At 43.7% G+C, this 15,942-nt stretch overlaps 1 protein-coding gene across 4 annotated transcripts in view; it reads right to left on the bottom strand.

Moving 5' to 3' along the window:
* Positions 1–2,086: 2,086 nt before the first annotated feature.
* Positions 2,087–15,942, bottom strand: part of RUNX2 (RUNX family transcription factor 2) — a 221,333-nt gene continuing 207,477 nt past the window's right edge. For all 4 annotated transcript variants that reach the window (XM_077764854.1, XM_077764855.1, XM_077764856.1 and 1 more), the window contains 2 exons: positions 7,995–8,060; positions 2,087–6,408 (listed from right to left, as the gene is read on the bottom strand). In XM_077764854.1, coding sequence (XP_077620980.1) covers positions 5,930–6,408; positions 7,995–8,060 — 545 coding nt within the window. In that variant the 3' untranslated portion in view covers positions 2,087–5,929. The remainder of the gene's footprint in view (positions 6,409–7,994; positions 8,061–15,942) is intronic.

The raw sequence follows: 15,942 nt of genomic DNA on the forward strand, positions 1-15,942 counted from the left end.
CTCGGCTGTGGCTTTGGGCTGTGTCATTATTGTTAACCACCCGTTTCCAGAAGGAAGGAAAAGTCAGCTCGTGAAGATCTGTGAAGATCTGCGAGACCCAGCTCTCACTCATCGATTGTGAACGAGGCCTTCCCCTTCCTCCTCCCTTGCCTTTTCAGACTGTTTTCAAATCCCATAAATATAAACATGTGGCTCTTCAACCGCATCTGTAGATAATAACTTCAGGGGGCTTCCTGTTTACATGGCAATACCCATTTCCCAGCCAAATAAACTCTGCAACAGAGAGCTGAGGTGTTTATGGGGCCAGTGTCGGCTGGGATTGAGTTAACAGGAAACACCCACTCTCAAAGCAATGTCTGATGATTAACTATTTGGGGCGCAGGGGGCACCGGGGGTCAGACACACTGGAGAAACGTCTTTCCTTCCTCCGCCGGTCGTTTCCAGTGAGACCAGAAGCAGCCACGATAAACATGGCCAAGCAGTCCAGGCCTAAAAGGCCCCACAGCTGTGCTGCTCCCTGGCTGCACGGCCCGGGGCGTGAAGAGGAGGGAAGAAGTGCAAACGGGAAAGCCCTGAGCCCCCCTCATGACATAACCACACCTCAGGGTGCCATCAGGTGAAGGGATGGAAGGGGTTGATGCATTTCCGTCTCTGGGACGCCCCGCCGTCTTCTGCCTGGCTACCCTGTTTTAACGAGCAATGTGTTCTCACACCAGTTCTGTCACGAAAGCCCGATCCAAGAATTTAAAAAAAGCCTCTAGCCCACTGGTTCTCAATGTGGGGTAGTTCTTCATCCCAGGGAACATTCTGGAGACGTTTTTCATTGCCGTGACGGGAGCAGTGCTGTTGGCATCAAGCGGGTAGAAGCCAGAGATGCTAAATATCCTACAATGCACAGGAAAGTCCCCTTACACACACACACACACACCACACACACACCACACACATACCAAAGAATTATCTAGCCTGAAATGTCAATAGTGCCAAGGTCGGGCCCAATGCCTTTCCATAAAGCCAAAAAACTGAGACCCAGAGGAGTAAAGTGATTGGCCCTAACCCATGCTGCTGGACGAAGCTGGAGAGAGTGAGAAAGTCACTGTGCCCACCTGTCATGCAAGGCTTTTTAAAACCACGCAGATGTCTAATTTAAAAGGATAAATAAATATATATCTTCAAAGAGTTGCAAACGAGTTCCCCAGCCTAGGTTTCGCCCGAGTGCTTTCAGGATGTCTCGTCGTCTTAGAAATGAGCTGTTGCCAAGATTTCTCAGAAAACAATGCCAAACGGGTAAGAATGAGCAGATCTCAAAGGAGGCCTCCCTACCCCTCAGCACCATGTGGGCCGCCGGCCGGTGTCTGACCATCTCAGCACCACGGCTTCTGTGGTACACCAAAGAGGACAGAACAGACAGCACAGGACATAAAGAAAGCCACCACTCTACCCCAGGCCCTCAACCTTATCGAAGGGGAGGGACTTACCAAAAATACACTATGCCCCCCCCCCAAAATTCTCCAAACTACAGTTATGCTCGCTAGTAGAATTTTTCCGAGGCTAGCGCTCTCCAGGCCAAGGTCCGTTTTTACTTACCCTTCAGGTATGACTGACTTTCTTTTTAAGAGCCCAAGAGAGTTGTGGGAAGGAAAAGAGACTACCCGCTATGGTGGGGCTGCCTGAGATCTTCTGACCACAGCAGGGGTTCACTTGCGGGCCCTTGTTCGTGTGCCCGGAGATTAGAATCACGGGACCACTGGGATTGCTGTCTTTATATGGGGACCAGTCCCTTAGACTGAATAAGGCACTTTACCCAAGGACGGGGCAAGCGTTCCTTCCTTCAGACACAGGCTGCTAAGGAAGTGAGTTCACTGCTAAATCCTTGAATCACGCCTCTGCAGGAGGAAGACAAAAGAAGAAAGGAGAGCTCACCAAGATTTTTTGACCTCTCACCAGTAATCTAGACCTCTGCTCTCATCTGGCCCTGGCAAGTCCTACGGCCAAAAAGTGCCCAGGTGTAGGCAGGAGTAGACGCCAGACTAGAGAAGGAACCGCGGCGGAGAAAAGACCCAATGTACACACATAACAAAACCAAAAAAAAAAGCCATTTTATTGAAAATTAAATTCAAACTTCAAATTAATATTACAATCATGAGAAAAAAATGCCAAATAATTCCATTTACAGTTGCAACATACAATACAAATAGTCCCTTTGAAGTTGAAAGTAAACTCATCCACAATCATGGCCTGTGGGACAAACCAGAATTTGTACAATATGTGCAGAGAAAGCAGATCTTGGGCAACAGCAATTGGAAAAAAATAAAAATGAAAAGCTTGTATTTACACAAAATGCTACAAACATTTTTGTTCCACAGAAATCTAAGAATGGTAAAGCATATCCAAAAAAATGGAATTTTATTCAGAATACCTAAGAAATTACTGTAACTTATGGTTTTGGCTGATATATTTCAAAGTACTGCATAAAAAGCAAACAGTTATTTGTAAACATGAAGTAAACAAACATCTAAAAAATTCTCACACAGAACATATTTTGTAAATGCATTCTCTTTTTAAGAACAACAAATTCAAGGTTTGGAAGAGTCGCCTTTATTTATTATTGTTCTTTCGAATAGCCTAGAAATAATGATTGTTCTCGCTCATGCTCTGTGTTTCCATGTATTAACCGAGACTCTGAGTCAGTCCCCTTTGCCGGGAACAGAGGGAACGCTAAGCCAGAACACACACGTCTCCTCCCCTCTGAATTTGCAATGGTTGGGCCCTAACGGTGTGTGTATTTCTCGGCTTCCTTTTAAAAGGCGCTGGTGGGGCAAGACTGTCTACAGAGCAAGCAATAGCTCATCTGTTGAGCCTCCCAGTTCCAGGCTGGATGTCACTTCCCTCATCCAAGACCAACGCCGTGGTACCTGTTTGTGGGACCCTGGCAGAGGTTAAAATTTGTGAGACGACTCAAACAGATACACGTGTCTGCGTTGGTTGCGCTGTAAACTCCAGCAACGTTGGCCCTATAAAGAACCAGGCTCTTAACCTGCAGGAAATACAGAGTGTTGGCTAGTACACGGTTTCACGGTGGCAGTAGGAGCAGGAAGGCTTTGCTTTGGTCTTCGAATCACAGATCATACACATGACCCAGTGCAAATGAAGGGTTCAGTTTTAAAAAAAAAAAAAGAAAGAAAGAAGAAAGAAAGAAAGAAAGAAAACGAAAAAGAAAAATTTAACCCCCAGGCTTTGAAAAAGGGCGGAATTTGATCTAAGAAATGTGACTTACCCCTTTGGAGTGGTTGGAGGAAGGGGAGAAGTGCTTGAATTTTTCCCAAGAAAAAAAAAAAACAAAAAAACAAAAAACAAAACAAAAAAACTTTTAAAGTGTTTCTGGGTTGCTGCCTGCAGCCACTCTAATAACATTTTAACACAAAACCATCCCTAAAGTCACTTAGTATGTGTACTGTAAACTTAAAAAAGCCCTTTTAACATTAAAAAATAATGTACAAATATAGTACCTTTTTTTATTAAATAGGCTACAGCTGGCACTGGCGGTAACATTTTTATGTCAATTAATTAAAATTGAAATGTGTAACCAGACACTGGCTTTTTTAAGTGCTGCTGAAACACACACACACACACATTTTACACTTACAAATAAATGGACAGTGGCGTGCTTCAAGCTACCACACACAAACAATAAATAGTATCAGTTACTACTTCCATCTTAGTTAAGTAATAGAAAAGTGGCTTATTTATCTAAGCATACTTGGTATACAACCTTTAGAAGGCAAAGTGTTTTGTTTTGTTTTGTTTTGTTTTGTTCTGTTCTGTCCTTGATTTTTTGTTGGGTGGAGTCGGGGGAACTGCGAGGGAGGCCCCCATTCTCCCTGCAAGGCATGGCGGCCGGTGAGGTGGGCTTGCGAAGGACTACAGAGCAGGGGCCTCTAGGGGCTGGAGACAGAACTCGACAAAGTTCTGCTCAAAGGGGCACAGAACTGAAAGGAAGGGGCCCAGACCCGTGGGAGAACAGGCAGGGATTTGCCCGCTGGTGTCATTCAAACGATCCTGGCTTGGATTAAGGATTCACGCTTGAGAATTTGCCATGTGGCCTCCAGAGTGGTCAAAGTGCATCCTCCAGGAGGGCTTCTGCTCAGATTCGTATGCGGGAGTAAGACCCCAAACTCCACGTGGCCTTGCCTTCCCTTGACCCAAAGAGTTGGATATGGGTCCCCACAGGCCAGATGTTCTCTCAGATCGGCTATCTGCTGGAACTTGCCTGCTGGGTCAGATGACCCGCTCCCCCATAAGACAATGACTTAATCTGCCCCTTTAAGTGCAGATTCGGTAGAGGGCTGCCGTTGGGGCCTCGGGGAAGGCACATCTGGGTTTTCCTGACTTACTGGTGGGTAAGGCCGGTGGGTTAAGAATCCCCGGTACGATTTGGCTTTTCCTGTACGAAGTGCATCCTGATCGACCCTTCAGCCACTTGTGTGGCTTTCCGCTGCATCTTCACTATGAAGCCTGGCACTTTAGAGTTTTGCTTTAACTATGAAACCACAGAACATTCTTCTGCAGTTCAATGATTCACTTGTGCTTGTCTTTTTAGTATGACAAGAGTCATTGTCATTTGAAAGAAATTAGGAAACCACATCACTCCAGCATTTCATGCTGATAAAGGGCAACATAAGTGATAAAGGGCTACGAGTTGGTTTTTAAATCCCCAATTATTGCTTTAAAAGGCAAAGCTGTGTTAGAGGCAATCAGAGATCTGAAAGAACGAGACATAACATTTCCTTCATACGTCACAAAAACAAGCTACATCTAAAATATTTGGAGATGGACGTATTTTTGAAAATCACATTGTGCCTGAACTGAAACTGCTTAGCAATATTTCAGATATGGCTCTAGCCCACTGAAGAAATTTGTTATTTAATAAAGAGCACTTTTAGAGACCGAAGTCAACATATCAGTACACTAAGAAATGTTTCAAGGGTCCAAATGTCATTAAATAATTATAAATATATCTTTAAAGTTATATGACCATTCACGTTAGCAAGTTACCTCAGATTTTACACATATTCATAATTTAAAAAAAAAAAAGAAAACAACACACAGCCAAACACAAACACTATCTATATCATTATGGCTATAATAAGGTATTGCCATTTTCAGTTTTGCATAAAAGTAGAAAGGAGAAGGAGTGGGGGGAAGTGGATTGAAGGATGGGATTTCTTTTTGGTTAAATGGGAAAAGGAAACAAAAAAAAGTATAAAAAAGTAAAATCAAATCATCTAGCCTGATCAGTATTTTTGGAGTCACTGTCTTAAACGTAGGAAAACAACAACACTGAACCAGACAGGTCGTGTGGGAACTTGCGGCAAGTCTGAGAGCAGTTTGGAACAGTTACTCTGAATGGACTGCACTGTGCTGGGGGCGTCCGTTCTACCTCTTTGCCCTCTGTGTGCACCTCGACTGGCTTTAGAAGCTGGTCTGCAGAGGGCACTGGTCCACACACAGCTGCAACCGTGAGGGTGTGCGGTTTCAAAGCACAGAGAGGAAGCGGCTTTGCTCTTCTTCCTCCTGAGCCTGGAGTCCACCTCTCTGAATCGGCATAGGAACGGGTTATTTATGGCAACAGGCCAAACGACAACACAACAAAAGATACCTTTTTCCTTGGTTTGTGAAAGTACAGTTTAAATAGAAAACCATCTGAAACCTGAATACAATTGTCTCTCTTGGGCCTTCTGCTTCTCAATGTCTACCCTCTTCTGGTTGCAAGATCATGACTGAGTGAGTGAATGAAAAATCTTCTAAAAATTAGGCACTTTGTAGATAGCTAATTGATATACATATATATGCACTCTCTCTATATATGTATATATTGATACATTTGGGATGTGGCTCCCAGATACCGCTGGGCCACTGCTGAGGAATTTCAATATGGCCGCCAAACAGATTCATCCATTCTGCCACTAGAATTCAAAACAGTTGGGGAACTGCTGTGGCTTCCATCAGCGTCAACACCATCATTCTGGTTAGGCAAATTTGGATTTAATAGCGTGCTGCCATTCGAGGTGGTGGTGCATGGCGGAAGCATTCTGGAAGGTGACCGATCTCCCCCCGGCACCATGGGGAACTGATAGGATCCTGACGAAGTACCATAGTAGAGATATGGAGTGCTGCTGGTCTGGAAGGGTCCACTCTGGCTTTGGGAAGAGCCGGGGTAGGGTGGTGGCAGGTAGGTGTGGTAGTGGGTGGTGGCGGACATACCGAGGGACATGCCTGAAGTGACTGGCGGGGTGTAAGTAAAGGTGGCTGGATAGTGCATTCGTGGGTTGGAGAAGCGGCTCTCAGTGAGGGATGAAATGCTTGGGAACTGCCTGGGGTCTGAAAAAGGGCCCAGTTCTGAAGCACCTAAAAATTATAACAGAAGATGGGGGGAAAAATCTGTAAATATCAATTAAAATAATGAGAGAATCTTTACAAGAAAAAAAAAAACAAAATTTTAGCCTCCCAAGAAGGAACAGCAAGCCACAAACAGACCTTCAAATGTACCAGTCACTAGATAGTCTTTCCTTTTTATTTTTTTCCCCACTTTACAGTCTTAGCGGCAGGTATCCTTAAGCTCTTCATTCCCAGAGAAAAAAACCCAAATGTGTGCTAGGTCTTATCTGTAAACCAACCCAACACCTATCATTATAGATTCACTCACCAGACCCTAAGACTGAATCCTCATTGGCTTTTTTTTTCTCTCTGTCTCTCGTTGGACCTCAGATATTTGAAAGTGACATTTTTACGAAGTCACTCAACCCCCAATTTTATTTTCCCAACCCAATATAAAGAAATCCCAAAGCGATCAGTTTTGTCACTGGTCCTCTAGGCAGGGCGCCTTCATCAATGAAGAGACTTCAAAAAGACACCCTAACATCTTCCTATTACTTCTTTTCATTTTGAAAATAATCTATAATCTTGTTTTATTCTTTATCTTAGTAACAGATTTCAAAAAAATAAAAAATCAAATCAGACTGAAATCAAACCGGTTTTCAACGTAGTCTGGAACTATCTTACGTTTCTGGGGGCAAATAGGGAGAGTCTAGCCCTTAGAAATTCTCCCGAGGCTCATACACTGAATAAAGGGGTTTTAAAAGTGAGGGTGGGGGGAAGGCTTAGTGCCTAGGAATCATTGCATTTCGTGTCTCAGTGGGAGACCTAGTGGCCTAATGCAGCTTTCGTGAGAGGCTCTGTGCCCAGGGGAGAGAAGTGGAGGAGTGCTCCTCAAGCACCCCTTCACCGGGCCTCTGTGCCACATCGTACGGCATCAGCTTCAGGCTAATTGCAAGTGGTACCTGAAGGCAAAGCTGGTTTTGCCCTGAAATGTGAAGTCCTTTAACTTCGAAAGCTAACGGCGTGCCTCCTTAATAGGTATTTCTGGTGCTTAAACTTATATAAAACCATAGTCATAAACCACTTCATGTGGAAATCAGTTTTCTGAAAGGCCTAAAAATTTACACTTGTGATCTTCAGAGACTGGGTTTCGATTTTCTAAAACTGGCAGAATTAGGACAAGGCCTTCTATCATAGCGGTGTTCTCAAGACTGTGTCTCATCTAAAATCTTCCAATTCTTTGCCTCTCGCATATTTGCTTTTCCTACAGTTTTGATCCACAAGGGAAAGCACTTAGTACTTCTTCAAGGCTTTAGTCAGGAGGTACCTCTTCAGCCCCGTTTTCATTTAGCCCTTGTTCTTGGATACTCTAGTATTTATCAAAGGCATAAATAATCCTGACACTTTTCCTTAAAGGTGCCGATTGAGAGTTCTGATTTTTGTTCAAAATGCACTTCGCCTGTGATCTCCCTAAGTGCCATGATGTGCGTTTGTAATCCAACGTGACTATTTAAAAGCAACAGATAGTTAAAAAAAGTTTTTCTGGAAAATCGAAAACCGGACAGTACCAATCAGACAGCCCCGCCCGGCCCAGCCCCCGCAATTAAAAGTCTCACCTGCCTGGCTCTTCTTACTGAGAGTGGAAGGCCAGAGGCAGAAGTCAGAGGTGGCAGTGTCATCATCTGTAAAATGAGGGGGATGAGCTCTAAGTTCCCTTCCAGCTCTAACCGATCTAGCACCTTGAACTCCAAGACAGCAGGAGAAGCAAAGCCTTAGGGGAGGGGGAGGCAGAGAAGTTCCCACCCCTCATTAGTGCTTTCCCAGGTTCCGCAGGCCGCGTAAGCAGAGGGTAAAGAGCTAGTGCGCGGCTTCTACTACCAGAAGCAAACACTTTCAGGATGACGAACCAAAACTAACGCAGTCTGGGCAGTTGCTCTCTGCTTTTCATAAATTCTTCCCTCTTCGACAGGCCTCTCTGCCTAACTCTCCCAGATGCAAAATCCTCACTGGCTCAAATGTTAAAATGTGAAAGTAGGGATTACAACAGAATCACAAATGGGAGCAGATGAGATTTAAGGTGTCCCCCACACCCCCCCAACCCCGGCCCTGTGCTTATGCACTCTGCCTTGGGAGATACGGGCACGGCGTGGAGACCACGAAGGTTCCCTGGCCAGCCTTTTCATTGACCAGCATCTGGGGAGTTGGAGCTGGCAGAGCTAATAGTAAAAGGCAGGCCACTTCTGTACAGATTACAGTTAATGCTTGGATCATGTGAGAGAAACCAGAATAACGTGAACAATTTTAAACAGAAAGAAGTCCCACTTAAAACATCAACGCCTGCCCCCCGCCTCACCAGAAGCACAGAGCTCACACTGATAGGCTTGTCAATGTAAGGGGAAAAAAATGCTTCTCGTGGGTATTTGTACTTAAAATATGCTGTAGTCATAATTAAAATTCCATGTGGTTTCCCTTATTTTGATGCAGAAGCCTCATTAAAACCCCCGATGCGGGTCCCTGCCAGTAAACTCCAATATGGTTTTGAATTTATTCCTCCACCCCCTCACCTCCTCTGTTTTACCTGATACATTCTGCTGATGTTTTTATTACCCGTCATATGCCAGGATCGCTGTACCTTTCTGGTTTATAGATGCCGGCTAATGGAAATTGACATTCATTTTTCAATTAACGAGCTCTGGTTGTGGTTTATAGAAAACAATGCAACAAATTTCTGCTAGGTTTACAGAATTTTCACCAATCGTTTCTCATCGTTTGAGACTGTAATGTCTTGAGGATTAACTCCTTCTGGGCAAAGAAAGCTAATGTGGACTTTAAAGGGATTATACAGTCATTTTTATAACTTACAAAACGTAGAATTTTCTGGAATTGCCTTACTCATCTCACGCTACCAAGAAATGTTTCTGAAACACACCGCAATGTGTTCTGTATGAAGAAATATTAACAACTCCTTACAGTCTCACGTGAGATCCCTTATATAATAATCATTGGTGAGGAAAAGGAAAGAATTCTAAACTTGAAAAGAAAAAAAAATAAAGCCCTCCTTAATCTTCAGTTTACAATAATTGTTGCAGCAGCAAACGATATAATTAAACTTTCTTTCACTGAATACGGTTGTATCTGTTTTAATATGTTTTGCACAATGAACTTGGGTATTCTTTTAGACAGCCTTCTTGGGTGATCTTGACATCGTGTACTAAACTACACACACCTGTTTAACTAGCCACATTACAACTACAAACTTACCAAAAAAAAAAAAAAAACCCAAAAAACAAAAACCGAAACCCAACAACAACAAAAGACTCAGATGTTGTATCAACTAAAGTAAGGAAAATGTATTATCTACTTATTTTTTTTAAATATTTTTATTTATTTCTAGGAGAGAGAGAGAGACAGCGTGAGCAGGGGAGGGTCAGAGAGAGAGGGAGACACAGACTCCGAAATAGGCTCCAGGCTCTGAGCTGGCAGTCAGCACAGAGCCCGACGTGGGGCTCGAACCCACGAACCGCGAGATCATGACCTAAGCGAAAGTCGGACGCTTAACCGACTAAGCCACCCAGGCGCCCCATATTATCTACTTATTAAAATGGTCAAGATGAAATGCTGGAGAGTTCTGCAAGTACTATTACCTCAATCTAATTTTATAAATGTAAAGCAAAAGCTCAGTAACCGCTCCAGTGATGTGCCTTGTAGCCTAAGAGCTCCCCTGAGCCAGCTTTAAAACCCTTGACTACAACCTACTGATTAAATAAAGCCAGTACTGCCTGGAGTTACATGAAACCCAAGATAAACATGGCACATCTTCCCAAAGGGCTGGTTTTACCCAACCTGGAGATTGGGTATATTGCACAGTAAACATTAATATGATCTACTGTAAACATTAATATGATATGGAGTAGAGCACAACACTTGGGTGAGTTTCTAGGTAAACAGACAAAAACCAAGTGCAACATAATTTTGCACTTATGAGATTTAGGTTGTGTCCCCCAGATTCCCTCTTACTAGAGGGAACCCATTTACTCTCCTCTGCTGTTGGTGCTACTCTGATGAAAGGCCCAAATCCCTCATTTACTGCTAAGATAATCCATTCTAATCTTCCCCATTAACAAACAGGAAAGCTGAGAACAAGAGAAGGGGAGCCACGTATACTACAAAGGCCTGCCGCTCGAGAGATACAGAGCCATGACTTCTGACCTCTTTGCAATCCTAGTTACCCTTAAGGAATCTGGTGACACAATCACAGGTACATATATATCTTGCCTTGAAAATCTAACTTTGCGGGAAAACATTTAAGCAGGCTCTTCCAGTACCTACACGTTGCCTCAAAGAGAGTTACTGTCTTTGGGATCTACTGACAAACTCTTTGACGCCTTGTTGGATGTAATCTGCTAAATCGTGGGCAATTAGTTCAGTTGCTCACAGCATAATGGGAATGAGACCTGGGTCAAGGGTTTGATTCCCTTAGGACCTGCTCATTTCCTACAGACGCGTTTCATTCCGGAACTGTTATCTGTACCTCTGGCCACAGTCAGATAGCTGGCAAAGGAATGCAGCTCTCTTTATGAGAGCTGCAAGAACCCTGCTCATTAAAACAGGAGCACCAGAGCCTAATATACATGGAAAGAATATATTAATAAAATGTCCATGAAGCTCAAATAAAAATAAAATCAATATTAAGAGTAAAAAAAAAATCTTGGGGCGCCTGGTTGGCTCAGTCGGTTAAGCATCTGCCTTCAGCTCAGGTCATGATCTCACGGTTTGTGGTTTTGAGCCCCACGTTGGGCTCTGTGCTGACAGCTCAGAGCCTGGAGCCTGCTTAGGATTCTGTGTCTCCCTCTCTGTCTCTGCCTTTCCCCCGCTCATGTTCTATCTCTCTGTCTCTCTCAAAAATAAATAAACATTAAAGAAAATTAAAAAGAAATAAAAATTTAAAAAATATATAAAAAATCTTGCCTCTTCCCCCACCTGCCAAGGTCTATGGGGAAAAAGGAAAGTCTCTCTTTACCCAATAGGGTTTCTTGGGTCTTCAGAGCAAGTGGAAAGTGTGGTGGAATGAACTGAAACCAAAGAAAAGTGAGGATGAAAGAGAGTCCCTGATCTTGGTCTCATGTCCTACGATCCGCCCCCACCAGCATCTTTTACACACTGCTTTCCAGTGCGTTATCTCGCGTCATGCTTGACTCCTAAATAACGAGTGGGCTGCTGAGGGCAGAGATTTGTCTAATCCTTGTTTGCCTCCCCTTCAGTGCTTAAAACAGTATTACTGGACGTTTCCGGGCCTTTACCTAATACTTTTGTGTACATCTTCTCACTTAGAGGCCCTCCATAAATCATGGCTGGCCTGAGAATGGGCAAGGAGATCTCTAGAATGACTGGAAACAGGAGTTTGAAAACAGTAACAGACTGGGCATTTGCCATTTGGGGTGGTCCGCTAGGAAATACTGTATCCGTGCACTGTCCCCTCTCAGCAGCAGGATACACATCCGACCTGAGAAGGCAGGTCAAGCACGGGAAGGAAGAGGGGCCCTGAAGCCAAGTGGAACTACGCTGGTATAGGCAAAGTCCCCTGTCCTACTTTTTAATGTAGGGCGTAAACCTACAGAATGAAAAGCCATCATACTTCTCCGCAATGAGGTGTTAACTTCAAAGCTTCATTGGGGCTTTTAAATGGTAGGAGTTATTGCTTTGGCAAATCTCAAATAAAGCTCAAGTACTTTTTATTAACCCCCTCACAGCATTCTTTGTTGCAGAACATAGAATACTCAAGATCGCCACAGAGCTGCTTTCCTGTAAGAATCTTCTTCCCCTTCTACAACATTCCTGCTGCCCTTCCCCAACTGCTCTATTATATAATTTCCTATTTTCCTCCTGTTCCAATAGCATTTATTTTCCATATCTCTCTTTTGGGCCCTGAAGAGTCACTACTTTCCTGAATTATTAGCTGTTTCTTAGCCTGTCCTCTCCAACTATTAAAGTAAGCTTTGGATGGCAAAGGTCATGATTTATTTTCCTCTCATGACCCTTCTGCACAGTAGGAGCTTAAGTTTTTGGGGGTTTGCCTTTTAATGTTCATATATGGATGGATGGATAAATGAATCGATAAGTTAAGTTCGTCTAGGGATCAGGAACTCTGTACAATGGCTGGTACATTTTTGACAAATTAAAAAAATAGACAAAATAAGCATTAAAGTAATGCTGACATCAAACCTAACATGTATTCTAACACTATTCCAAACCATAAATCCTTGTAAAACTCTCTTTAAAGAGTGTCCAAAGCTCTTCCCAAGCATCATTACATCACCTGACCTCATGTTCCAGACAATCAATCACCACTAGTGAACAGATACCTCTGTTTTGCCATTGGTGGTGTTCCCAGTATCCTCAGAGCCAGCATCTGCATTATACGTCTACACTGGGGGCCATACGGACAACAGATGAGGGAGCAGGAGGCCCAGGCCACAAAAACATGGCCTGTGGGAAGGTGAGTTAGCACGCTCACTTTCCTCGGGATCCCAGGGCAACCGCCCCCACGAAGGTTAGTTATTTGGGGTAGGTAGTCAAGGTAACAGAAGGTAAAACTGACACTGTCAGAATCTCTGGACCAGTATGGACAGCAAGCACATCAGAGGCATCAATAACCAAAGATGACCTTTACAGAGGAAGAAAGGGAAGTGTGGAGTCAAGGTACAGCTGAATGATACTGGGAGATTAAAACATGGCTCCACTTCCTATGCTGCCCCGACATGCATGCCGGTGAGAAATGTAGAAGATCTGCTTTGAGTTTCCTTGGATGTGCATTCTATGGAAACACATGCAGGGACAGGGAAACTCTCTTCAGGCCACACAAAAACCAGAGGGGGCCAGCCCCGCCCAGGCACAGGTCAGCCACCTTTCACAAGGCATGACCGAGCACCTCCACCATGAAGGGTGGAGAGTGAGGGGAGGCTATTGGCATATTCAGAATCCTCTGTTCTCCTTTTCCAAGGTCATGTCTCACTGCTCCTCAGTTTGAACCCTCTTCTTCGAGGCAGGACATATACTCAGGACCCTCACTGGAGCTTTGCACACAGTCTCCCCAGACTCAGGACCTCTTCTCTTCTCTCTGCCAGGTTGGGCACTATCTTTTAAGCTCACCAACAGGGGCGGGGCGCCTAGGTGGCTCAGTCAGTTAAGTGTCTGGCTGGCTCAGGTCATGACCTCACTGTCTGGGTTTGAGGCCTGCATCAGGCTCTGTGCTGACAGCTCAGAGCCTGGAGTCTGCTTCAGATTCTGTGTCTCCCTCTGTGTCTCTGCCCCTCCCCCGCTCACAGTCGGTCTCTCTCACTTTCAAAAACAAATAAACATTAAAAAATTTTTTTAAAAAGCCCACCAATACACAAGAACTTCCCGGTATACAAATTCTTATCATGTTTGCTTTGTCATGTACATCCTGAACATTTACGTATATAAATTCTACTTCATGCATTTTAAAGTATTATCATTGTTTTTAGATAAGTATTGTCATTTTCCAACCAAGCAGAAAGCAAATTAAGAATGAGAATCATGTATCCTTTTAGATCCTACCTAGTACCTAGTACCGTGCTGAGAAAGGACGGGTACTTCCACAAAATGTGCTACACAGATGAATGACTAACATAGTCTCTAATAGGCAACAGGAGAGAAGCAGAAATGCTATGTAAATATCATCCAAAAATTGATTTTAGATTATATGCAGAATAGTACTTTGCATTTTCCACCTTGAGGTTTTAGAGGATTTTTACATCAATTTTCTTAATTTCCCTGAATTTGCCCCCTCACACTAAAATGATCCAGTATCTATCATTAAATTAGCTTTACTTGTAATTACATTAGATAATAATTGGAAAAATATACCCTATACAGGAGAAATGTAACGGATCACACTGATGGAGAAGAAACCAGCAAAATGAGAATGTGAAACCAATTTTTTTAAGATAATGAAAGGTCAGACTAGCAAACTCCATAGTTTTGCAGAAGAGAGGAAAAGTGCCTCAACTATCCAGGATAAATATTTATTTTCCATGTTGTAATGAATTGTACTTTTCCACTGCATGCTCACCAATTCTGAAAGACCAGCTGATCCTAAGGCTAAGAAAGCATGCTATGCTGGAGGAAAGAGAGAGGGGGGGAAAAAAACCAAAAAGAACACAACAACCTGGTGGTTTCCAGAAACTTCCTTAACCCACCCAAATTTTGAGGATATTGTTGGAATACTGTATTTCCTCTTTTTGAAGGGAAAGGAGGCAGGCGGTAGGAGATGTGGGAGTGTATGCACATAGGCAGTGGGAGTAAGAGAGAAGGAAGGAACCAGAGGGTTGGGGTGGGGGGTGGAGAGTAACGGAGGAAAAATGAGAGAGATCTTCTTGCTAGGCCCTGATTAAGAACTTTTTAAAGGCTAGGAAGGGTGGGTAGTCTTTGAAACCAGATCCTCTGCAGGAAGGAGGCCAGCACCCAGGACACCGTGTCTTTCAGAAGGGGCCACCCACGGTGCCGTGGCGGTCATATGACTGCTCTGTCACATCCTGAAGCCATTTCCAGCCCATGCACACGTCTGTGCTCCCATTTAGAGAGGATGGGATATATTGGGAACACACATATGGAAACACTTTCAGAGAATCAGTTTCCATGAAATTCATAATGAGCCAAGTGGCTTCAGATGTGGTTGCGTTCCTCCGATTAGCCAGAAAAAAAAAAGGAAAAAAGGAGGAAAAAGGGGACAAATCCACCCTTTCAGACCTTATTTCAGTTTCAGAGAAATTAAAAACCACTAATGACTTATGGCTACCAAAACACGGAGCCACAATTAAGAGAGGAAAAACTAGGAGAAAGAGGGAAAGAGGTTTAAAGACAGTAGTCTTCCCCTCCTAAAAATAACAGCATCAATATCAGTAATCTTATCTTAAATCAGGGGGAGGCTTTCCTGTGATGGTATCTGTCCAGAGCAGCACAATTCATTTTCTGACATCCTGGCAGAATGCAGTGCGCATGCGCGTGTTGGGGGGTGGTGGTGGGGAGGCGGAGGCTCCGAGACCAGCTCTTATTTGATAACATATGTGGCCAATTAATATTATTTTAAAAATTGCAACTAAATGATAAATTGTTCCTAAGTAAATCTTTCAAAAAAAGCCTGGATGCAGAGGGGACAGCCTGGTATTTTCTCGTGGCCTGTGCTAGTGGTAACTCAGACTATATTAAAAGCAGAAATTTATGAACTGGTTGAGATGTTATATATTAGTCACCAAAGCCCAGGTGATAGGAGGGCATGAAATACAAGAAGGGAACAAGTAGGGGAGGGTTTTTAAAGAGGGACACATAACTGATATTAGTAAGGCCGAACACTGTTTTTATATTAAAAAACGGGCATTTTACAGAGTAAAAGTAACGTGAAGATACGAGACCTGAAAAGGCTCTCGGCAGAGGAGTTGGGGTTCTTTGAGGTTGTGTCAATGGACTGAGGAGCGCGGCAGCAGTGAAAAGAGCCCCGGAGTTTCCTCTGCCCTTTGGGGTGCTTCAGTGGAAAAATCGGAGGAG

Source organism: Crocuta crocuta, unplaced genomic scaffold, assembly GCF_008692635.1.
Source record: "Crocuta crocuta isolate KB4526 unplaced genomic scaffold, BGI_CrCroc_1.0 scaffold44, whole genome shotgun sequence".
NCBI lineage: Eukaryota > Metazoa > Chordata > Mammalia > Carnivora > Hyaenidae > Crocuta > Crocuta crocuta.